We start from the raw sequence: 22,582 nt of genomic DNA, 5'->3' as shown, positions 1-22,582 counted from the left end.
TGTCCCTGTGCCAGAGCTGGGGATGTGTTCTGTACCTGGGCAGTGTCCCTGTGCCAGGGCTGGGGATGTGTTCTGTACCTGGGCAGTGTCCCTGTGCCCGTGGCTCTGGCTCCATCATGGCCGGTGCCTACCTGGTGCCTGGCTGTGTCCCTGTGTCCGTGGCTCTGGCTCCATCGTGCCCGGTGCCCACCTGGTGCCTGGCCCCGGGGCCGGGGGATGGCGGGGGGCGGGAGTGTCAAATTTGCTGAGCTCTGATTGGCTGAAGCAGCTGCAGCTTCACTGCGCCTCCTCATTGGCCCAGAAGTTGCAGCTTGATGCCGCTCTCTGATTGGTGGAGGCGGCTGCAGCCCGAGTCACCTGACTTCCAAAAAGAGCTGCCTCCGCCTTCTGATTGGCTAGCTTCAACTCGCTTCCTGATTGGCTGAAAAAGCTTGCAGCCAGGAGCCGCACCGTGATTGGCCGAGAAGGCTTCATTTCAATCCGCCTCCCGATTGGCCCAGCAGCTTCAACCCGCCTTCTGATTGGCTGAAAAAGATGCGTTATTTTCAAGCCGCTTCCTGATTGGTCGGCGGGAGGGGCGGTGGCCCCAGTCCGATTCCCGATTGGCCCAGCAGCTTCAACCCGCTTCCTGATTGGCTGAAGAAGACGCGTTATTTTCAATCCTCTTCCTGATTGGTCAGAGGGAGGAGCGGCGGCCCTAGTCCGATTCCCGATTGGCCCAGCAGCTTCAGTCCGCTTTCTGATTGGCTGAAGAAGATGCCTCATTTTCAATCCGCTTCCTGATTGGTCGGAGGGAGGAGAGGCGGCCCCAGTCCGATTCCCGATTGGCCCAGCAGCTTCAGTCCGCTTTCTGATTGGCTGAAGAAGATGCCTCATTTTCAATCCGCTTCCTGATTGGCCGGAGGGAGGAGCGGCGGCCCCAGTCCGATTCCCGATTGGCCCAGCAGCTTCAACCCGCTTTCTGATTGGCTGAAGAAGATGCGTTATTTTCAATCCGCTTCCTGATTGGTCGGAGGGAGGAGCGGCGGCCCCAGTCCGACTCCCGATTGGCCAAGCGGCCGCTGCGCGGTTCCCCATCCCCGGTCGCGGGCTGCCGCGCATGCGCCGTGGCGCGGGCTGGCCGGGTCGCTTGGCGGGAGCGATGGCGGCCGCGACCGGGGGCGACTCGGACGGCGACAGCGAGGAGCTGGTGCTGACCCCGGCACAGCTGATCCACAGCCTAGAGCAGGTACCGGGCTGGGCCGTGGCCGTGTTTCCCCTCTGGCTGGTGGGGCTGTGGAGGTTTTCCTCGCTCTGAGGTTTTCCTCGCTCTCACTGACGGCGTGCCTTCTTTCAGGCCTGGCTGAATGAGAAGTTCGCTCCGGAGCTGCTGGAGAGTAAACCTGAGATCATCGAGTGCGTTGTGGAGCAGCTGGACCATATGGTAGGTGCTCCTGGGCCGGGTGTGGTGCGGGCAGCCCTGCTTGCCTGAGGCTCTTTGGGGGTGCCGGGCCTGTCTGTGAGACAGAGCTGCTCTGAGTCTCTTCTTTCAGCTGGCTTGGAAAGGGGCTCCAGTGCAAGGAGGCAGTGTGTGCTTTGGGTCATCAAAAGCAGCAGTAGTCTGGTTTTGTGGGTTCTATATACAAAACTTCCTCTGTTGCTTCTTGTTTGATGTTTCAACCATTTAATTTCTGGTTGTTTTTTCTTGCAGGAAGCAAACCTGAAACGGGCGAAGAGAGGAGACCTGAAGGTCAGTGTTCATCACATGGAGATCGAAAGGATCCGTTTTGTGCTCAGCAGCTACCTGAGGTGTCGGCTGGTGAAGGTAACGCCTGCTGTGCAGCCCACAGGGGAAAAAGGCTCATTTCAGGGGGGATTTTTACCTCCACAGGGCTTCCTGCCTCAGCACAGCGTTTAATTAAAGCATGTTCTCTCTCTCTGCTCTGAAATGTAACTCACGTTAATTTCTTGGACACACTTTGGTGTTGCAGTGAAGGAGGATCTCAGCAGTGTGGATGACAATGTTGTGAGTGCTGCTGGCTTCATCTGAGCCTGGGCTGGCACAGCCGAGTGCTGTCCCGTCCTGCCTGTGTCCTGCTGTGCCTGTGTCCTGCTGGTTGTGTGGCTTGGTGATCCCACCTGGTGGCACAGTTACTTCAGGAGCAGGGATCTGAGCTGCTCCTGCAGCTCGTAGGGAATCCAGTGGAGAGTGGGGGTTGAAGCACTGAACTGGTGGGAGAGGTCTGTGTCATTCTCTTGGGTTGTGTTCCAATATCAGATAGAGAAGTTTTTTCCCCACATCCTGGAGAAGGAGAAGTCTCGAGCTGAAGGGGAGCCCTCCATTTTATCACCAGAGGAGTTTGCTTTTGCTAAAGAGTGAGTAGATTTTCAATGTATCTTCCTCCCCTTTCATAGATTATAGAAACTTATATGTGTGTTTTTGCTGAAGTTCTTGGGACTGTGAGCAGACAGGTTTGAAGTAAAAATCAGTGTGTCTTCCCAGGAGATTCCCTTGTGGGCAAGAAAGGAACTGAAAATAACTCTGGTGACTTTGAGTCAGTTACCAGGGTAGGCCAAGGGCCTGTCTTTGGCTGTGCCCATGGCATGGGGAGCTGTCTCTTACTCTTGTTTTGAGTCTATACTCTCCCTGCAGATTTGTATTTGATTAACCAACTCAGTACTTCAATGGTTTGTTTCAGGTATATGGCAAACACAGAGGCTTACCTGAAAAATGTGGCCCTGAAACACATGCCACCTAACCTGCAGAAAGTGTCTCTCCTAAAGTCAGGTGAGTCTATCCAGACTCCAGGGTAATCTGAAAATCCAGAAGCAGGTGGAAGTGTGGGGAAAGCTCCAGGGAGCCCCAAATGCAAGGGCTAGTCCTTCACTTGCTGCTCAGTTGAGCAGAGGTGAGGTGATGGTGATGTTGTCACATGGATCCATGCTGCTGCCAGGGGATCCTGCTGGCCCCTGCTGCCAAGTCCTGTCTTGCACTGAGGCTGAGCACACACATCTGCTTAGAAGGGTCTGATGTTCCCTTTGCTGGGGAGTTTGTTTACCTGTCACTTTGTTTGTTACCTGTCAGAGCCCTCAGTGCTCTGCAGAGGAACATAAGTGAGGGCTGAGCTTGTGCTCTCAATGTGTTGTCTGCAGTTCCAAAGCCCAACCTGGACTCCTTTGTGTTCCTGAGGGTGCTGGAGCGGCAGGAGAACATCCTAGTGGAGCCAGAGACAGATGAGCAGAGGTAGGTGGGCATTTCTGCGTGGGGCAGTGGTGTCAGTGGGTGTCCCTGTGTCAGTGTCACTGTGGGCTGCAGCTCACACCCCCTGTCTCTGCAGGGAATATGCCATCGACCTGGAGGAGGGCTCGCAGCACCTGATCCGCTACAGAACCGTGGCCCCTCTGGTGGCCTCGGGAGCTGTGCAGCTCATCTGAGGGGAGAGGTAAGCACCTGCTGGGAGGAGCAGCTACAGCACCTCCTCCCCTGCCCACCCCACCACAGTGGGGCTGCCTGGGGGCTGGGTCCCCTTCCAGGGCCATGGCAGGCAGAGCTCAGAGGCACTGGAGGTGAGTAGCACAGTGTTGTACTGCAGAGGCATTCACTACCCCCACAGCTCATCAAGCTCCTGATTGCTTGTGACATGCCCAGCATACAGCCATGCAGCCCTTACTGTGGCATTCCTGTGTCTGGAAAGCCTCAGTGTGAAGCTGCTGCAATGCCTTATTTAGGGAGCAGTGGCAGGTGGCATCACTAAAATGGAACAACTGTGGTCGTGGACTCAGGAGAAAGCAGTTTCTGCTGTGTGTCATCTGAATACCCTCCCTGCAGAGGGTGAGGGGCTCTGGTACACCTTCAGGTTGCATTTGTGAGAGTAGACACTGTCAGACTCCCTTGTGCAGAAGCCACTGCTAAGGGAAGTTCACACAGTTCATTTTTGCTGGTCACACAAAGCAAAAGCTCCTCTGGCAGTGCTGCCCCATGCAGGCCTCTTCTAGTTGGAGGAGAAGCCAGGGTGTTGTGTGGTGCCTCAGCTCTGAACCTGTGGGCAGACAAGGGCTCATCAGGGCAGAGTTTCTCTTCCCTGCATGAGGAGTGTCTGGGCAGCATCTTCCTCTGCAAGGCTGGGGGTGACACAGGGCATCCTGTAGTGTGAGTGGCTTTGCATGTGTGGTTTATAGTCTTCCTAATTAATCCATTTAGGTAAAGAAGATTCTTTCAAGTATAGACATTAAGAGGGGGCTGGGTTTAATCCTGAGGAATCAGTAGCATGTTCCTCTGGACAGCCCTCCAGGAAGGGCTTGTGAACTGTGCCCTGCCTGTATTTACAGCCAGACGACTTCACAGAGGTGACTGAAGCTTCCAGACAAAATCCTTGTTAATCTGCTGCTGTGGAAGCGTGCTCCACAGGATCTGCCTGAGGAGTGTGCAGGTGGCACGTCTGCAGCCTTTCTCCTTGGCCCTGTTCAGTTTGACTGAATGCTTGTCCAGACAGCTTGTACTTGTCACATGGCAGCGTGAGCGTGAGGGGCATCTGTCCCCTCCTGGTGCCTGAACTTTACCTGACCTGATGGTTCCAGAGTGCCTTTGGTGTAGCTCATCTCTGCAGCTTGCAGCTGGCACGTGGCTGTGTCTTCATGGCTAGGCTGAGATCAGTCAGGCTCCAGGTGAGAGTCAGTTGTGGCACACCTGAAAATGCTACCTGCTTTTGTGTCCTTCCATGACTAAATACAGGGACATCTGTGTAACCCTGCACCTCTGCTCTGTGTGCTGGGGGAAGGAGAAGTGTCCACAACTTTATTGAGAAAATGGTGGGTTTGGCTTGTCCTTTAAATGGAGGAGAAGACACAGCAGGGCATCCACCTCAATCTGTGCTGCTGGGAGAGAATGGGTAGAGTAGGGGCAGCTTTTCCAGTGTCCCTGGGTTCTGCTGTTGAACTTGATGTCAAATACATTCCTTGTTCTCTGCAGTCCCCCGGGTGTAAATAGCTTGGGCTGACTTTGTGGTTAGCTCTGAACACAAAGTAGGTACATGGTGGAAGAGGTCACAGGGAGGGCGCTGATGGTGAGCTGCAGCTGCTCTCGTGGGGGCAAGAGAAAGGTGGGACAACTTTCATTGCTAGGAAGACTCATGTTTGTGTTGGCTACTGCAGGTGGCTGAAGTTGGGGGTTTTGCACTAAGATGGTGTTTTTACATCATATTTTTGCCTGCTGGGCACTGGGTTCAAGCTCACTTTGGCCATCCTGTGAGAGGTGTCTTGCATTGTGCTGCAGACATTCAGACATGGTGGTGATGGAGAGCCATATAGAAATATTGGTAGGTCAGTCAGCTGTGTCATGAGCTGATGAAAATCTGTGCTGTCAGCAGGAACAATCAGGGCTGCTTAACATAAATGGCTAGACAGCTCTGGGGAGATTAGCAAGGAGAACAAGGCAGGGGTGATCTGATTTAAGTGACAGTCTTTACTGTCAAGGAGTCACATGTGACCTGAACAGTGAGGGTGATTTTGATTATAGATGTGAGGGACACCACAGTGTCTCTTGCGTGCTTGGGTGTGAGCAAATATCCTCCTCAGTGCACACATCTCAGGTGAGAAGCTTCTGAGCTGGTAGAACATGAGCCAGGGGTCTGGGGTTTTCTGTGCTTAGACACCCTGGAAATAGCTGTCTTTGGAGAAGCATCTGAAAAGGGGCGTATGAAACCAATTACCCCCCCCCCCCCATTAAAGCCTAGGTTAGAGGAACATGCCCCCCTTTCTCCTAGAGCTCCCTCCCAGTGTTGATAGTTGCACAGCTGCTGCTCCTCCAAAAGCACTCTTGTTTTTCTGGCACCAGGACCCATTTCCGTGCCGTTCCCCCTGCTGGCCCCTGCCTGGCGCAGTAGGAGCCGCGCTGTGCCCTCTCCCCGGGCCGGGCCCGGTACCGGCGGCTCTCCGGGACGCGCTGCCGCCGCCGCCGGCCCGGGAGGAGCGCGGTCCCGTGGGGGGGCGGGGCGAGGCGGCGCAGCCCGCTCCTATTGGCTGCCCGGGAGCGCGGGGCGGCGCTGATTGGCCGGGGCGGGGTGTCCCGGCCGCGGGCGCTCCCACGGCTCCATTGATGCGGAGCCTCCGCGGCGGGAGCGGAGCGGAGCGGGCGGGACGCGATGAGCTGCGGCGAGTGAGCGGGGCCGGGGCGGTGGGGCGGGGGGCTCGCCAGGGCCCGCGGCCGGGGCTGCGCCGCCTGACCCCCCCTCTTCGTCTCTAGGCTTTTCCAGGTGTGCAGTGGGCGGGCTGTCGCCCCCCCAGCCATGCCCGTGGACCTGGCCGTGCGGCTCTGCCTGAGCCATTCGCCCCCCATCCGAAAACTGCTGAACTCCTACGAGGAGCTGCGGGGCAACCGAGGCCGCAAACCCCTCCGATCCTGTCTCAACCAGAAGCCGAGCGCAGAACCTGAGCCGGAGCGGCGAGACAAGGGCTCCAAGGGCCAGAAGAAGAAGCAGGTCGTGTTTGCTGATATGAAAGGGCTCTCACTGACAGCTGTCCGCTTCTTCTCCAAGATTGAGGAGGACCTCTGTGATCTGCAGCACGCCCTGTCAGACCTTGCCTGTTTCCGACCGAGGAAAAGCCCCCTGTGGGAAGCAGGCAGGTACGTGCTGGACTTCCCACAGCCGTCTGCGAACTACGTGGCTTTCCGCAACAGCCTGCACAGCAACTTTGTGTGCCTGGAGAGCTGTGTGATCCAGGGCCGTGCTCTGTCAGGGACGGTGAAGGTTCGAAACATCGAGTACGAGAAGAAAGTGATGGTCCGCATCACCTTTGATGGCTGGAAGAGCTTCCGGGACATCTCTTGCCAGTACATGCACAGCACGTACGGCTCAGCCGACACGGACATCTTCTCTTTTGAGCTTACCCTGCCCAAGCCATCCTTTTCCCATAGGGGCGCAGAGTTCTGCATCTCCTTCCAGTGTGGACAAAAGACCCACTGGGACAACAACCACGGGAAGAACTACAAGATCTGCCACGTGGGCATGATCCGCCCTGCCTCCTGCGCTGTGAAGAGTGCCAGCAGGGCCTGGGAGCATCTCGGCACCTCTGGGGCTGCTGCTCTAGTCCTTTCTCACCTGCAGACCTGGCGGCATTCAGAGACCCAGGCTCCTTATTGGTAGGAAGGCAGCGTGGGCAGACATGTAGGTGCCCTCCCTGTCCCTTGGGGAGGGGTCAGCTGCAGAAAATGCTGCTCATGGTTTTGTTAGCTCCTTCATGGCCTGCTGCTCTATGAGCAGCTGCCAGTCGCTGCAGAAGCTTCTTCACTACTTGTTGCTGCTACAGAGGCTGGAAGCTGCTGCTTGAGGCAACTCCTGCGTGTAGGTTCTCAGGGCAACACGAGAGTAGGGGAGTGACAGGGGCAGGGCTGCGGGACTCGCGGCCCGCTCTGAGCCAGGCCGGGAGCCGCGGTGGCCGGTGCTGCCCAAGTGCCTTGTGTGGAGGGAGCACGATCCTGGCGCTCCAAACCGCGCTCCCGAGAACGGCTCACCGCGGGGTGCCTCCGGTGGTCGGTGCTGTAACGGGGAGTTAATAAAGTGACGGCGTTTCGCGACTCCTGCCTCCTGTCCGCCTCCCGGGGCTGGGGCGGGGCCGGGCCCTCAGCGAGCGGGCGGCGGGAGGGACGCGCGGCCGCCCCCTGGCGGCGGCGGGGAGAGCGGCGCGGCGCTACGGGCGCGGCCCCGCGGGCGGCGCGCTGACGTCACGCACGCAGCGCGGTGCGGGGGCGCGCACGGCACGTGGCGGGGCGGAGCGGGGCCCGGCGGCGGCGGCGGCGGCAGCAGTAGGTGAGTGAGGGACCGCCCGCGGCGGCCTCCGCGCCCCCTCCCGCCCCGCACGGGCCCGGCACCGCCGCCCCGCGGACAGGGCCCGGCCCGGCCCGCCCGCTCGCCGTTATCCCCGGGAGCGCGGCCTCCCTCAGGCGTTGCGGCCGCGCCGCATTGCCCCCGCGCTGGCCCCGCCGCCCCCGCGCGTCCCCGCCCCGCGCACACCGAAGGGCGTCGGGAGGGCCGGGCCCGGCCCTGCCGCGATCCGCCGCGCTCCCGGGGAACGGAGCTGCGATCGACGCTCGCCCCCGGTGCCGGGCGGGCCGTTAGGCTGGCCTGCCCAGCGGCGGTCAGTGCAGCCCCGGCACAGCGGAGCGGGCTGCGGGCTGTGTGCCTGCCGGGCCCGCCCGGCCGTGCCTCAGCCCCGGGGCGGGGCCGCGGCGGGGCCGGACGGGCGGCTGCCAGCGCCGGGAGCCCGCGGGCAGGGCCGCAGCACACGTGGGCTCTGCCGTGGCGGTGACTCGGGGCAGGGGAGTCACGGCTGAGCTCCTCACGGAGCGGCTGCCGGCTCAGTGTGACCAGTCCTGCTTCTGATGGGTGACAGCTGTGGCATAATGGGCACGTGTGGCTGACGAGCTGCCTCTCCCAGTACTCTGTGTGTATGCCTGTGAAACACTAACACTGTTCTTAGCTTTACTGTTACAGCAGTGTTTAACCAGCAGCTGGAACATAGCATACAGGGGAGCAAGAGGATCTTTACAGACTCTCCTTTGCCCTGTGTACTTGTTAAATCAGGTACCTGTTAAATCCCATCCTCAGGTTGAGGTTCTCTAGCCAGGTGAAGGTGGTCTCCAGTGGGCAGTCTCCCCCAGCAGACTAATTTTTTATCATAAGCCACCCTTGGGCCTATGAGTGTGTGACCTTTGACTGGTCCCTGTGCCCCAGCAAGTTCTTCTTTGACTAATCATCAGCTGTAATTCTCCCCTCAGGCTAACTTCCTGTCCTGAGCTCTCTGTAAATCTGCCCTTTGTCACTGGGGTGAGACATAGGGGAGCAGAGGAAGTGATGCCTACCCAGGAATCTGGGTACCTGGCTTCCTCAGTTCTCTCAGATGCCCCTGAAATGAGAGACATGATAAGGTCTTTGTCATGAGGAATGGTTTTCTGTTACTCCTTTCCTGTACTTGAGACCTGATTGCAGCATCCTGTGCTGTAGGCATGATTCTGGATGAGTGTGCTCCATCTGAGGTGTGTATGGTATGAAAATACAGGATGAATGGCAGCAGGAGGTGACTCCTGAGGCTGTGACAGTGACAGGCAGTTGCTAGAGTATCAGAGTTGCTGATATAGAGTCTCAGTCTCGCTGTTCTCGGGAGCTGCTGTGCATGGTGTGACCTCAGCCCAAGTACTGCCTTCCAGGTTTCAGAGCCCACTGTCTCTGGCCTCTGCCACGCTCTCTGCGTTGACATCTCTCCGATCTGCTGACTCCAGCTGCTCTCCTCCTCTGCTGCTGGTGGCATGTGAGTGCCACATCTGCCAAGAAGCCGACTTGCTGTTTAAAGGTTTCCAGGAGCAGAAGCTTTCATTGGTGTCTGTAATGACCCTTCAGCGTGAGTGGATGCCAGGGGCCTCCAGAACTGAACTTGTTCCAGGCGTCATGCGAGGACCCGTGCTGGTGCGCATGCCCTCGTGGCCAGAACAATAATAGCTCCACACACGGTAGGCTGCTGTGAGTGCCAACTCCCTCGATCTCCTCCAATGCAGGCTCAGGGATGGACTCCACCTTGTCCCTCTGAAGAGACTCTGCATGCTCTCAGCAGCCAGGAGGGGATTTTGCTGCCAGGTTCTCCACGAGCTGCCCCGCAGCAGGACTTGCTCAGTGGCAGCCTGGGAGGGGATCCGTTCCTGCACTCGTGTTGCTGCCCTGCCCGTGGACAAACCCTTGTGTGTGCACCGTCTGCTCTGAGCTCTTTGGCCTGCATCGTCTGAACTCACCTGAGCTCCTGGCACACTCTTGGCTTGTTTTCCCAAGTGCTCTCTCTGATCCTGTTGCATTCCCTCTCTCAGAGCCCTGAAAGGATGTGAACTTTGGAATGGGGTCTCTGAGCACGCTGCAGACTCAGTGCATGTGTGAGACTGCTGCTGAGTAACAGGAGGACTGGTTCATTGCTGCGGGCAGCCCTTCTGTCTGGCTGCAGGGCACCAGCCTTGCCTGGGCCCTTCACCATGTTCCTCCTGCTCCCCTTTGACAGCCTAGTGGTTAATCTCTTGGGGATTTCCATAACTGTCCTCTTCACTCTGCTTCTGGTGTTCATCATCGTGCCAGCAATTTTTGGAGTCTCCTTTGGCATCCGCAAGGTTTACATGAAAACTCTATTAAAGATTTTTCAGGTAAGTCATGTTTTCAGAGTGCTCTCTGTGTTTGCAGAGGTTTGTCCAAGCATGGAAGAGAGACTTTTGCCTCAGGAGGGGATTTTGGGTGACTAGAGTGGAAGATAGGGCTGTGGACGTCGTGCTGCTGCCAGTTGACCTCTTTGACTCATCTCAGCCAAATGCCGTTTATGAGACCTTTGTTTGTGGGCTGTTTCCCCCTGTAATTAATCTAGGAAGTCTTCCAGCAAAGCAATAGTCTGGCAAGGCTTTACAGTCAGCAGGAGTGCAGCAGGATCTGAGGGGGAGCTCGGAGGGGTTGGTGTCCCAGGCAGGGCAGGGTGCTGCTGCAGTGGTGTCAGGTGTGGTGGGGAGGGACCAGGCTGCAGCCAGCGGGGTGCTCCTCTCCAGGGCACATTTGGACGAAGCAAGAGCAGAGGAGGTAAGGCAGGACATTTGTGCTGCAAGCCCTGAGTGGTGTGTGGCCAGAACTCAGAGCTCTCAACATGCTTCTGTCCTGGAGTGTCACCTACTGAGCTGTGTCTGGACCTGCCGCCTTGGAGGACAACCAGCAGCCCTTGCCCACCGTCTTGGCACAGAGAGGCCAAGTGGAATTTTCCAGCTTGTTGTCATGCTGTTCCCTTGCCTGCCTTTGGTGGACTAATTTTATGGGCTGTCTCTGAGCCAACACCTCTTGAAGCAAGTTCCTGACCAGACCAGAATTTTTTATCTACTGGGAGTAGTAGGTAAAGCCTATACCAACCTACCCTGGCAGCCCAGGTGAAAGGCATAGTGTTTGCTAGGGAGGTTTTAGGCTCTTAAATATGGAGTTCATGCTGCTAAAGGATGTATGGTATAGCTACTGCTGTTGGAGCAGGGCTGATTGTCCCCAGAGTATCCCTGTACTGGCTGGCTTGGGAAGACAGCCCTGGAGCTCACAGTGTTCAGCTCTTTAAACTCTTGAGTCCTCTCAAAAGCCTGAGGTATAAATGGGAAGACCCTGGGCTTTGTTAGGGCCTTAATTAACACAGATATTGGAAGACCTGACTACAAATTTACTGACTGAAGTGGGCAGAAAAAAAGTTTTAAATGGAACTTTTCACAATGTTTTCTCTTTTTTTCTCCTCTTTCTTCGATTCAGGAACATTTACTCTCACCACCTATACTGATGTTTGAAAATATTTTTCTGAAAAGACTGGGAAGTCTATTCCAGCTTTTATTAAAGGATCTTAGTGGTAGGATAGAGGAGCACTCATGCACAACTGGTCACTCATTAAGTTTGACCATTTAGAATTATATTTTGGAGGGCTATTATTTACTCAAAACACTTCCCAGCACTCAAGGCCAATGTTGGGAACCCAGAGAGGCAGCACCTGGGAGTTTAGCAGTCTGGAAGCTTGTGGGACACAGCCCGAGCTGCGGGGCTGGGTTTGCTGCTGCCACAGGCAGGATGGAGATGTGCTGGCCTTGCAAGCACTGCCCTCTCCATAGCCTGCTTAGCTCCTCTGAGGTCAGAGCTCCTCTCCTGACTGCTGGGCTGGCAGCATCTAGGCAATCTTGTGCAGTGCTGGAGTTGTGGCTGCTGGCAGAGGCTGCTGCAAGGTGAGCAGGATGCTCTGTATGCAGTTAGCATTCCCTCATTGCTGCCTCCTGATCTGCTGCTGGTATGGGCTGAGATTGCGCTGCCAGAGTTCACAGCAGCTTCCCCTCTTCACAGAGAAGCACGCTGTACACAAGTCCTTCTTCTTCAGGAGCTTCTCCTTCCAGACCTGTATGAATTACAGGCTGTGAAGGTTATTTGGAGGGCAGGCAGGAAAACTGCACAGAAATAAAGCCTGCAGTTTGTGCTGGTGCCCTTGAAAATTAGCTGATAGAACAAGTAGTCCTGGCACAGGATTTGGCAACCAGCTGTCTGAGGGTGCTTGCTGCTGCTGTTTTGGGCAGATTGCTGAGCTGAGAAGCAGCAGCAGCCATCAGCTGAATCAGAGGGGGAAGGATCCCATCCCATCATCAGCCTGATGTGTCAGCAGCAACCTGAAAACACAGTCTCTGCTTTGAATTTGGAGGAAAGGAGGGTTGAAGAGTAGCACTGGTCCCCTGACCAGCTTCCTACACTGTGGTGCAGACACCCCAGCAGGTTGGCAACCACATGCAAGTTGGCAACCACATGCAAGGTGCAGCAGAGCTGAGAGGTCACAGAAACTGCAGAAAACCTTGCTGTGCCATCTCACCACTGAGCACTCTTCTTGCCTCTGGCACTCCCTGTTTCCCAGGCCAGCCTCTGCTTCCACCTCAGTTCAGCTGGGTTCATCACTCCCTCTTTCTGTTCTGTTTGGAAGCCTCCTACTTTAGCCCATCTTCCCCCCTGCACTATGGTCCTTCCTGAAAGTCAGCTCTAAAATGGGCAGTAGTGTCGAGTTAAAGCCTTGCCAATCTTGGTTGTCCTGTCTTGCAGTGGGCAACTCTGAGAATAGAGCGTGGTGCCAAGGAGAAGAACCATCCGTTGTACAAGCCCTATGTCAATGGTGAGATCCTGCCCTGCATGGGTACATGGAGTTCAAAATTCTTGTGGGGAGGTGGGGTAAATGGGGTGTCTCTGAGCAGCTGAGGTCTGCTGGGGAGTCTTTTCCATGTAGGAGGGAGTTCTAGAGAGCTCTGTTTCATGAGGGAGGGCAGGGAAGCACCCTGGGAGTGCTTCATTTCTGCATAGTGGGGAGGTTTATGCCTGTCTGGACTGGAGAAAGGAAGGGGATCCTGAGGAGGGCTGGGGAGGAGGGGTCTTGGCTTTTGTCTCTCTTTGAGTGGGCAAGTCCCAGTTTGCTCAGAGCTGCCTGTGGTGTGTTGCAGGTATCATTGCAAAGGAGCCAACGTCACTGGAGGAGGAGATCAAGGAGATGCGCCGGAGCGGCAGCGGCAAAGCCCTGGACACCCCCGAGTTTGAGCTCTCAGATATCTTCTATTTCTGCCGCAAAGGCATCGAGACCATCATGGATGATGAAGTGACCAAGAGATTCTCAGCTGAAGAGCTGGAGTCCTGGAACCTGCTCAGCAGGACCAACTACAACTTCCAGTACATCAGCCTGCGCCTCACTGTGCTCTGGGGACTCGGTGTGCTCATCCGCTACTGCTTCCTTCTGCCCCTCCGGTGAGTCCTGCTGCTGGGACCTGCCTGCCAAGAAGGTGCTGGTGGCCTGCTTTGGCTAGCATGTAGTTTCCCTCTTTCTGCAGGATAGCCCTGGCATTTACTGGCATCAGCTTGTTGGTGACTGGTACCACAGTGGTGGGATATTTGCCAAATGGAAGGTGAGTGCATCTTTGAGGGAGAAGCAGATGAGGAGCACTTTGTGTAGTTTGAGGCCTTATAATCCTAAAATTTCCTTACAAAGCTTTCTGTTCTACCACCTGTAGGCACAGCAGGTGGTCCTGGCAGCTGTGGTCTCTCAGGAATGGACACCCTGTAATTTTCAACAAGGGGCTTACATGAGAGCACTGAGATGCTGGCAGAGCACTCAGCCCTGGCCTCTGAAAGGAGTAATAGCAGAAGAGAAAAAAGGCCAAAATTTTATTCTCATGAGTTAAGAATCAGTGCTCATAAGCTGACTGCAAAGCTCAGGACATGCTGTGTTTCTGTAGGAGAGATGTGAAGGCTTGGCTGGATTTCACAGTTGGGGGCAGCTGGGCTGAGTGGCACTGTTACAGGGGATATTGTAGGACTGGGGAGTGATGCTCTCTGTCCTGGGCTGCAGGTGTAAGGACTTCCTGAGCAAACACGTGCACCTGATGTGCTACCGGATCTGCGTGCGGGCCCTCACAGCCATCATCACCTACCACGACAGGTAAGGCCTGTCTGCTCCAGGCTGTCCCTGCCCAGGGGGTGCTCCATGCTGGGCATTATGTAGCTCTCATGTTTCCTTCCTCTTTCTTCACCTCTACCTTTGTTTTGCATCTAGAGAAAACAGACCCCGAAATGGAGGCATCTGTGTGGCCAATCACACCTCCCCCATTGATGTGATCATCCTGGCCAGTGATGGCTACTATGCCATGGTAAGGTACCAGGCCACCTGCATGGAGGGAGCAGCAGAGCTTGATGTGGGGCAGGAAGTGGGCAGAGACAGGGGCAGGAACTACTGACCCTGCTTGACACAGTGGGGCACTGTCAGGGTGGTGTGCAGGCTCAGCCAGGAACTCAGAGCACCAGGGGTCTGTGGGTGCAGCTTTGCAAGAAAGCTCTAGGCTTTGTTGCTGGAAGAGCAAAGTGCTTCCCCAGCTGGACCTCCTGCCATGGGGAAAGCACTTGGGGTTTGCTGCATCTGTCTTTCAAATCAGAGCCTGGGACTTTTCCTCTTAGCCTTTCCAGGGTAGGGGCAGGAAGATGAACCTCAGTTTGGCTGTGCAAGTGGGTGCAGCCTTGACTTTCATGTGTGCCCAGGTCTTGTAACTTGTGTCTTCTTGCCCTGTTCAGGTGGGTCAGATCCATGGAGGGCTCATGGGTGTGATACAGAGAGCCATGGTGAAAGCTTGTCCCCATGTCTGGTTCGAACGCTCCGAGGTCAAAGATCGTCACCTCGTCGCCAGAAGGTGTGACAGTGTGTGACAGCTGGCTGCAGGGGTGGGGCTGAAGGCTGGGGAGGTAGAGGGCTGCTCAGCTCCCTTGGATGAGGACACTGCATGGCCTCATAAGTGCTGGGAGATTGTGCCCCTGTTGTTGGCACCCTGATAGTCCCTGGTGACTGCAGGGTACGGATTATGTGCTGTGTGGATTGCTGCTGAGACTGTTTGTCCCTTCTGCTAATTTTTGACACTCTTCTGTTTAGGCTCACAGAACATGTCCAGGACAAAAGCAAACTGCCCATTCTTATTTTTCCAGAAGGTGAGTGTAACAAGGCCAGAGAAGCACCGGGTGGAGAAGGCACCTTGAGATAGCACCACATCTCTGTTCCTTTCCTTCTTACATAGCCAAGGGCTCGAGACCCTCCCCTGAGACAAAGGGACATTGTGTCTTTAGAACTGAGTGAGCCCAGAATGCAGGAGATGCACATGATGTGCCAGTGACCTATTCTGTGCACACAGAGCTTGGACTGAGAGTTGGGGAGGGTTGCTGGGTTCCTGTTGCCCTGCCCTTAAGCCTGTAGCTTGGACTTCTGAACTGACTTGCAGAGGAAAGTTAAGATTGTGCTTGACTTGCAGAGGAAAGTTAAGATTGTGCTTGTCTCCTGCAGGAACATGCATCAACAACACATCTGTGATGATGTTCAAAAAGGGGAGCTTCGAAATTGGAGCTACAGTTTACCCTGTAGCCATCAAGGTATGACAAGGCAACAAGGCACAAGTCTGTCTGTCCCTCTGTATCTCTGTCTTGGCAGCCCAGTCCAGCCTGGTCTGAGGGCACAAGCAAGCTGAGGTCACTCCATGTAGTGCTCTGGGAGAGCTGACCTTTAGCTCAGTTTGGGGTGGAAGCTGGAGCCTCAGAGAGGGTGCAGCCCCTACCTGACTTCCCTGAACTCTTCTGCCTTTCTAGTATGACCCCCAGTTTGGAGATGCCTTTTGGAACAGCAGCAAATATGGCATGGTGACCTACCTCCTCAGGATGATGACCAGCTGGGCCATTGTCTGCAGTGTCTGGTACTTGCCCCCAATGACCAGGCAGGTAAGGTGAACCAGCCTGTCTGATCACTTTCCTGTGTGGCCTTTTGCTCCTGCTGAACAGTCTTGTCTTGCCACAGCCTGAAGAGGACGCAGTGCAGTTTGCCAATCGAGTGAAGTCAGCCATTGCCAGGCAGGGGGGCCTTGTGGATCTGCTCTGGTGAGTGCAAGCAGGCTTTTCTCTTCCTGATGCCTGAGTTCCTTGTCCTGGGATGTGCTCATGGGCTGTAGAGCTCCATTTGTTTCTTGCTTAGGGTAGAGCAGGGTAGGGTAGAGCTCTAGACAGTCTTGCAGGCCTCTGGAGGAATGTCCTTCTGTAGAAGGGACCAAAGTCTTTGCTTCTTCTGTATGCTGGGCATCAGAGCTTCATTCTGTGATTGCAGCCTGCATTGGGATGCCCTGGGTTTGACTTGTTTCTACTCAGCAAGGTGTGCTCAGCTTGGGAACTCGCTTTCCTTGGCACTGAGGTCTCAGAGCTCAGGAGGCAGGCAGGCAGTCTCCTGTAGCTGTACTAGAGTAGCTCATGTTTCTGGCAGAGTTGCTATTTTGAGCACAGTGCAGGGCCATGGGGGCAGCTCCTGGCAGAGCCAGGTAAGAAAGTGATGCCCTTTGGGGACAGGAGGTTTTCAGTGTGTCCTGGCAGCATGTGGCACCGGGGCAGCTGTCAGCACTCGCTGGAATTCTGACTTGCCCTGAACAGTCCCAGATGAAGATGGTGCCTACCTGCAGCCTCTCTGATATGACTCTCTCCCCAGGGATGGAGGACTGAAAAGGGAGAAGGTGAAAGATGCGTTCAAGGAGGAGCAACAGAAACTCTACAGCAAAATGATTGTAGGCAGCCATGAGGACCGGAGCCGCTCCTGAGTCTGCTGCCTCCAGCACTGCCACTGGGGCTGGCCAGAGCCCCTGCCTCCAGCACCAACCAGGGCTTGTCTGGAGCAACTCTCAATCTTTGGACTTGGGCTCCTCCAGAGCTGCATGGACTCTTTTTCATCCTCTGGCTGTTGTTTTGCAGAGGCACTACTGCTGCCTGGAGTCTTTAGGCCTTTGGCAGCTCATGGCAAAGATGCCTTCTTGTTACTGTTACAGTGAAGCCCCTTGCAGGGGCAGTATTAAATGAAACTCTTATGGTGTCATGTGCTTCCATCTGGTGTGTGCAGCCCCAGGGAAGGACTGGTGGGATGTGCATGTGTGTCAGTCACAAGTCTCTCACGACACAACAGCTGGGGAGCTGTGCTGAAATTGGCTGCCTTGACAACCAAGGGAATCCTCATGAGCCTGTCCCACTCATGTGTGAGGCATAAAGCCCTTAGGAGCAGGATGTGAGTCTCAGGCCATTTTCAGATCCACTTCCAGGAGAAATCTTTTTCTTTTGCCACCTTCCTGTCAGCTTGACCCAGACTGTTGATTCTACAGTGTCTGAGCAACAGCCTCTTCACTGCTCCTGATGCAGTAAGGATCATAATCCTTGGAAATCTCCCTCTGTCACCTGGGGCTGTGGTGTGCCAGGTGTCACTGGAGTGGCAGGTGGGGCTCCTGAGGAATCTGTACGTGCTGTAGTGGGAGCCTAGAGTGCGTAGGAGAGCCCAGGACTTCATGGCTAGGGCAGCAAATCCCTTTTCAAATGTCTCCTGAGGGAAACAGTGGCATCTGACCTTGTCATGCACGCACGAGAACTGAAATCTTGTGAAAGGTGGTGCCCCTTTCTGCTCTGCAAGTAAATTATTTGGTAAAACAACTTGCATTTGAGCATTTCTCCATGTACTTTCCCATTTTCCTTACATTCCTACAAACTTGAGCACTTACACTGGCCTCTCTGCTCTTACAAGCAAGAGCTGTTTCTCTGCTCCCTGCTGAAACCTGCTTGCATTTTCTAGTGCTCTGGAGAAGGCAGTTACCTAAGTGCCTCCTTTGTACCTCGAGTGTTGTTTGTTGGGAAGGGCACCTGCCATGCCAGGTGAGGACAGCTGCTCTGTGTAAGTGGCCTTAAATCTGAATTTTCCTGCACTTTTTTATTTCCCTGATGGAACTTTGTTGCTCTGGCTGCCAGCTCAGGGACCATTTGGATGAAGAGCCCTGCACCGTGCTGTGGTCTGGGGAGCGCTGGGGGGAGCCACAGTGAGTTGTGGGTTGCTGAGGCAGTGCTGTGGATGGCTGCAGCTGGGGACACACCTGCTGGGGACGTGGACACTGCTGCCTGCTGGTCCCTGCTGCCCAGGCAGGGTCTCCAAGCTCTCCTTCCCTGCTCCCCATTCAGCAACCCCTCCTGAGCCCTACCAAGGGCTGTGTCCCCAGAGCTCTCCTCTCTGGGGGTGGGACAGACATTTCCTTCAGGCACTGCTGAAGGCCACAAGTCTCCTCCACCCCCTTGCCATGTCCTCAGGCACTTGGATCCAGCTGCAGGTGCCCACAAATCTCCTGCCTGCAGCTGGGTGCCCTGTCCCTGACACCCAGAGCCCTCCTCAGCTTTGCAGGATGCCCAGCCACCCTGCTGTGCTCGGGGACCGTCCCCAGCAGCATTCAGGACACTCCACAGCAGGCAAGGAGCTGGCTGGACAGGTTAGGAGGCACACATCCATCTTTCCTCGGCTCTCCCACCCCATGCCCCCAGTCAATATGTCTCTCTCCGATGAGAAAGTTAATAAATTTAGCTCTAGATTAAAAGTATCGATCATTTCATTTGTAAGCCATAAATAACTGGGGGGGGAGCACTGGGCAGCCCACGGGGTAGGGGCTGCTGGCTCTGGCTGCAGCAGCCGTGCACCCCACTGGGGCCAGGAGCCCTCATATGCATTCTGCCCGGATGCTGGCATTGATTTGCTATTAGTCTCCACGCACCACCCAGTAGCACATCATTCCCGGAGCTGCTATTAATGGCCTTTTGATAAATAATCACTTGTAAGTCAATAAATTTTTATTAAACAGTGTGGCGCTTTGATTTATGAAAATCCGACGGGGTTTGTCTGGGAGAAAAGGGATGCAGAATTGAAGCGGAGCTGCCATCCATCTGCCTGCCAGGCTGGCCTGCCTGTGCTGCTCCCCCACGGCTCCTGGCTCTGCCCACACAGCCTGAGGCTGCCTGGCACCAGGCACGGGCTGGGCAGAGCTGCTGCTGGCTGCTGGCTGCTCCTGAGCCCGCAGCACTGACGGGGCACTGCTCTGCTGCAGCAGCAAGCGCTCCAAGGGGGAGCCGTGGTGGGCAGCACAGCGAGGAGAGGGGGGCAGTGCTGGCCACCAGGCTGAGCCCTGCGTGGATCAGCACTCTTTGGGGTCCTGTCTCAGCGTGGGGATGCACAGGGCAGCCAGGCTGCAGCAGCCATTTGTCACTCTCCCTGGCTACAGCAGGCCCTTTGCCACCTGCTTTATTTGTCTCCCAGCCCTGACGTGGCATCAGACAGGTGTTAAACTACTTAATCACTTTAAAATTGTTTTAATTTTCTGTTTTGTATTGATCTCCACAGCACCAATTAATCAGCTCACTGGACCAGGCAGTTAGTACATTAAAAATTGTCAGCCAAGCTGGGCAGCTTAGAAAATGTTAAAAAAATATCCCACCAGCAACCCCTCACTTCTCCCACCATGTGGAACCTGCTCCTGCCGAGCGCTGCCTCTGTCCACAGGCAGTGATGTGTCTCTTCTGGTGGCACTGCCACCGTGCTCCCTGCCATCCCACGTCCTTGCAAAGGCTCCATCAGCTCTGTGCTGGCCCAGCACCCGTCCCACAGAGGCTGCATGGCTGAGGGGGGAGCATTACAAGCCCCTGTGCTCACTGGACAGGGACCTGTGCAGGGACAGCAGTCCCCTGAGCTCTGGAAAAGTGGCACTGAGCACTTTGCAAAGTGCCCAGAGCCCAGGGAGAGATTGAAGAGGACTTTCCAAGTGTGGGCCTTGGCAGGTTGCACAGCAATGATCCCACTCAAGGCTGGTGCTCAGGCCACTGGAAGGTCCCAGTGGCTCGGGAGCTCCAGCTGGCCCAAACGTGCACTCAGCCACAGGGAGGGGCAGCCCTTCCCCAGCCCCGCTCCGACCCCTTCCGTGCCTCTGCCACGCTGCTAATCAGTGCCTGATGGGCCGGCAGCACCTTATCTGCTATCGATTTCCTTCCAAGACACAGCCCACGTGTTTGCTCACACCTGGCTGGCACTTAGCTGGCTCTTGGCTGAACAACTGCCAAGCTTGCCCGGCCTTCAGCGCCGTGTCTGTGCCAGCTGGAGCTCCTCTGGTGTCCTAAGCAGGTAAAGACAGCTGGCACCCACAGCTGGCATGCCACTGGTGAGCCACGGGGAGCCAGAACAGGGGGTGTGCAGAGCCATGTGCACACACACGTCTGTAAGTGCAGCCCCCGTCGCACAGGGGTGCAGCACGGAGCAGGGGGGGACCCAACAGGTTGGCAGGCAAACACACTGGGGCTATTGATGCCACATCAATCCTGCAGCCCCGACAGGTGAATGGGCTCTCACTCACACTGTTAAGATAAATGATATTTATTTGCTGCTAAGAGCTTCCAATAAGAGGCCCCAGTGAGTGACTTTTGAACCAGCAGCTCTTGCTGCTGGTACATGCCCAAACCAGGGAAAACCCTGGGAAAATCTCCAGGGCTCCCCTGCTTCTGTGGGCACCTCCTGTCCCACATGCAGCACCACCCTGCCTGGCATGCAGACCCTACCCCGTCCATCCTATCCCCAACCCTTCTCTAGCCCAGCCTCACGAGGCTACCCTGGACCACAAGCCCACGAAACAAGTGCTGGGACTTGACTGGGACCTTTATTTCATCAATAAAAGCCGTGCAGGACAGCACGGCTGCACCTGACACTACCACGTGCGCTGCTCGCAGCCCTGTGAGCCGTGCAGCTGTCAGCCAGCCCGTCCCAGCAGCCAGGCAGGGGGGCAGAGGGGCAGGCTGTGCCCGTGCTCAGCCGCTGTGCGTGCCCAAGCCCAGCATGGAGAAGGCTGCACGGTGCTTCCTCAGCAGCAGCCGGATCTTCTCGTCATCCGAGTCCGGGTCCAGGGGCTTGTTGTACTCATCGTCCTCGGTCTCGGAGGCCGCCCGCTCTCCGCCAGAGCCCCCCGCCCGCTGCGAGGATGAGGAAGGCTCCAGGGCACTCTTCTTCCTCCATTTGGTCCGTCGGTTCTGGAACCAGACCTGGCGCCCCACGGGCCCAGCTCAGTTAGCAGCCAGCACGCTGCGCGCCCCGTGCCGCGCAGGAAGCCGCACTCACCTTCACCTGAGACTCAGTCATGCCCAGAGAATAGGCCAGCCGCGCTCTCTCCGGACCCGCCAGGTACTTGGTCTGCTCAAACGTCTTCTCCAGAGCAAAGATCTGGTGTCCCGTGAAGGTTGGGCGCGTGTGCTTCTTCTTGTGGATGCTGTCAGCCAAGTGAGCGGGGGCTACAGGAGAGGAAGGGAGAAGTGGGTGAGCTCTGGGCAGCTTTCCCTTTGTCTGCACTCACCAGCCCTCAGTTACCAAAGAGCTGCTCCGCACCTGCTCCTCTCCAAATTAAAACTTTATTCCTACTTCAGGGCTTCAGCCCCATCCCAGGAGGGCTGAGCTGCCCACTGTGGAGGTCCCACAGAGCAAGAGCCAGGATAAGCCAGCAGAGGCACCTCCTGGTCAAGGACAGTGCTAAGTGGTTGTGCTGAGAGGGTAAGGGTCGCTATCAACAGTGCTTGACCCCAGAGCCCTGTGGCAGTGGGAGCACTGTGCCCCCGTGTCCCATGCGGGACAGAAGACAGACATAGCTGGTCATTGGCTCGTAGCTGTGCCAGGAGCAGATGGCCAAACTGCCTAACCCATCTGCTCCAAAATCATCACCTGCAAAGGGGTAAAGGGGACCAGAGCTGCAGGTTCTGAACAGCTGGACGAAGCCTCCTGGGGCTTCCCACGGGACAGCGGATGCACCCATCCCACCTACCCTCTGGGACAGCAGCAGCATACTCTGCAATTCCCCTGACAGCTCCCCAGCAGGAAGGCAGTGCTGCCAGCCTGGGGCTCCGGGGCTGGCTGTCCTGCCCGTCTCTGCCATGAACCACCCAGGCACTGACCCCCAGTGAGACTGCTTGAAAAACAGGGAGATCCTGTGAGCCAGAGGGCTCTGCCTGTCCTTGCCAGCTGCGGCTGCCTGGGGGAAAAGAATTACTATTTGTCATTAGAACTACCCCTGCCCTTGAGCCAAAAAGTTCTGTGACCATTTGAGGTCCAGCAGCTCCAGCACTGGGCTCCTTCCCGCTGTCCTGGGCGAGCCCGCTGGCCAACCTCGTGCGGGGCGATGGAAAAGACGCAGCCTGGCCCATGCCCTCCGCGAGGTGCCCTGCTGCGCTCCGTGTGTAGCCGCACGGTGCCCGTCCCCTGCGGCACCCACGCACCCACCCGGCCCGCAGCCGCTCCGAGCCCCCCGTACTTACGGCCGCCGCACTGCCGGCCGCCCCGCCACTCCGGGGCCGCCTCCGCCCAGCAGCTCCGGCCCCGCGGCAGGTACTCGCCACCAGCCTTGGGGAGGGCGCCCACCTGGGGCCCGTAATAGACGCCCGGCGAGCTCAGTCCGTTAAATCCGCCCGCGTGGGGGTAGCCGGGGAGGAGGCTGCTGTTGGGCGCCGCCGCGGGCCGGCCGAGGATGTCGGAGATGCCGTGGGGGGTGCCAGCAGCCAGCTGGGCACCCAGCCCGGGGGGTCCCAGCTTGTAGAAGGAGCTCTGCACTGAATACTGGCAAACGGGCGCCTTGGCCTCGGGGAAGGGGCCCAGCGAGGGGCCGTTGAGCAGAAAGGTGCCCGGCAGGTTGGCATCCATGGCTCCAGCACCGAGGCGGCCC

General features: G+C 56.6%; 4 protein-coding genes across 4 annotated transcripts; 3 read left to right on the top strand and 1 right to left on the bottom strand.

The window, feature by feature from the left end:
- Nucleotides 1-1,114: 1,114 nt before the first annotated feature.
- Nucleotides 1,115-6,254, top strand: GINS4 (GINS complex subunit 4). The gene is made up of 8 exons (XM_084221805.1): nt 1,115-1,228; nt 1,337-1,423; nt 1,691-1,804; nt 2,258-2,355; nt 2,679-2,767; nt 3,133-3,223; nt 3,318-3,422; nt 6,221-6,254. Exons 1-7 carry the CDS (start codon nt 1,142-1,144, stop codon nt 3,412-3,414), a joined length of 663 nt encoding a protein of 220 aa, XP_084077931.1. The 5' UTR covers nt 1,115-1,141; the 3' UTR covers nt 3,415-3,422; nt 6,221-6,254.
- A 9-nt stretch (nt 6,255-6,263) lies between these two features.
- LOC311163094 (protein phosphatase 1 regulatory subunit 3C-B-like) lies at nt 6,264-7,519 on the top strand (the record flags this gene model as incomplete). Its single annotated transcript, XM_084221804.1, has 1 exon — nt 6,264-7,519. One exon carries the CDS (start codon nt 6,264-6,266, stop codon nt 7,119-7,121), a length of 858 nt encoding a protein of 285 aa, XP_084077930.1. The 3' UTR covers nt 7,122-7,519.
- Nucleotides 7,520-7,717: 198 nt separating this feature from the next.
- On the top strand, nt 7,718-16,909 carry GPAT4 (glycerol-3-phosphate acyltransferase 4). The gene is made up of 13 exons (XM_084221823.1): nt 7,718-7,784; nt 9,182-10,153; nt 12,588-12,657; nt 12,980-13,277; nt 13,361-13,435; nt 13,879-13,968; nt 14,083-14,176; nt 14,595-14,710; nt 14,947-15,002; nt 15,352-15,437; nt 15,651-15,779; nt 15,856-15,935; nt 16,531-16,909. The coding sequence occupies exons 2-13, from the start codon at nt 9,989-9,991 to the stop codon at nt 16,637-16,639; spliced, it is 1,368 nt and encodes a 455-aa protein (XP_084077949.1). The 5' UTR covers nt 7,718-7,784; nt 9,182-9,988; the 3' UTR covers nt 16,640-16,909.
- Nucleotides 16,910-20,687: 3,778 nt separating this feature from the next.
- Nucleotides 20,688-22,560, bottom strand: NKX6-3 (NK6 homeobox 3; the record flags this gene model as incomplete). Its single annotated transcript, XM_084221708.1, has 3 exons — nt 20,688-20,918; nt 20,995-21,164; nt 22,179-22,560. The coding sequence occupies 3 exons, from the start codon at nt 22,558-22,560 to the stop codon at nt 20,688-20,690; spliced, it is 783 nt and encodes a 260-aa protein (XP_084077834.1).
- Nucleotides 22,561-22,582: the final 22 nt, after the last annotated feature.

Source organism: Fringilla coelebs, assembly GCF_963513975.1.
Source record: "Fringilla coelebs genome assembly, chromosome: 26".
In the NCBI taxonomy this organism is placed as follows: domain Eukaryota; kingdom Metazoa; phylum Chordata; class Aves; order Passeriformes; family Fringillidae; genus Fringilla; species Fringilla coelebs.
This window is presented reverse-complemented; position numbering and strand designations above follow the sequence as displayed.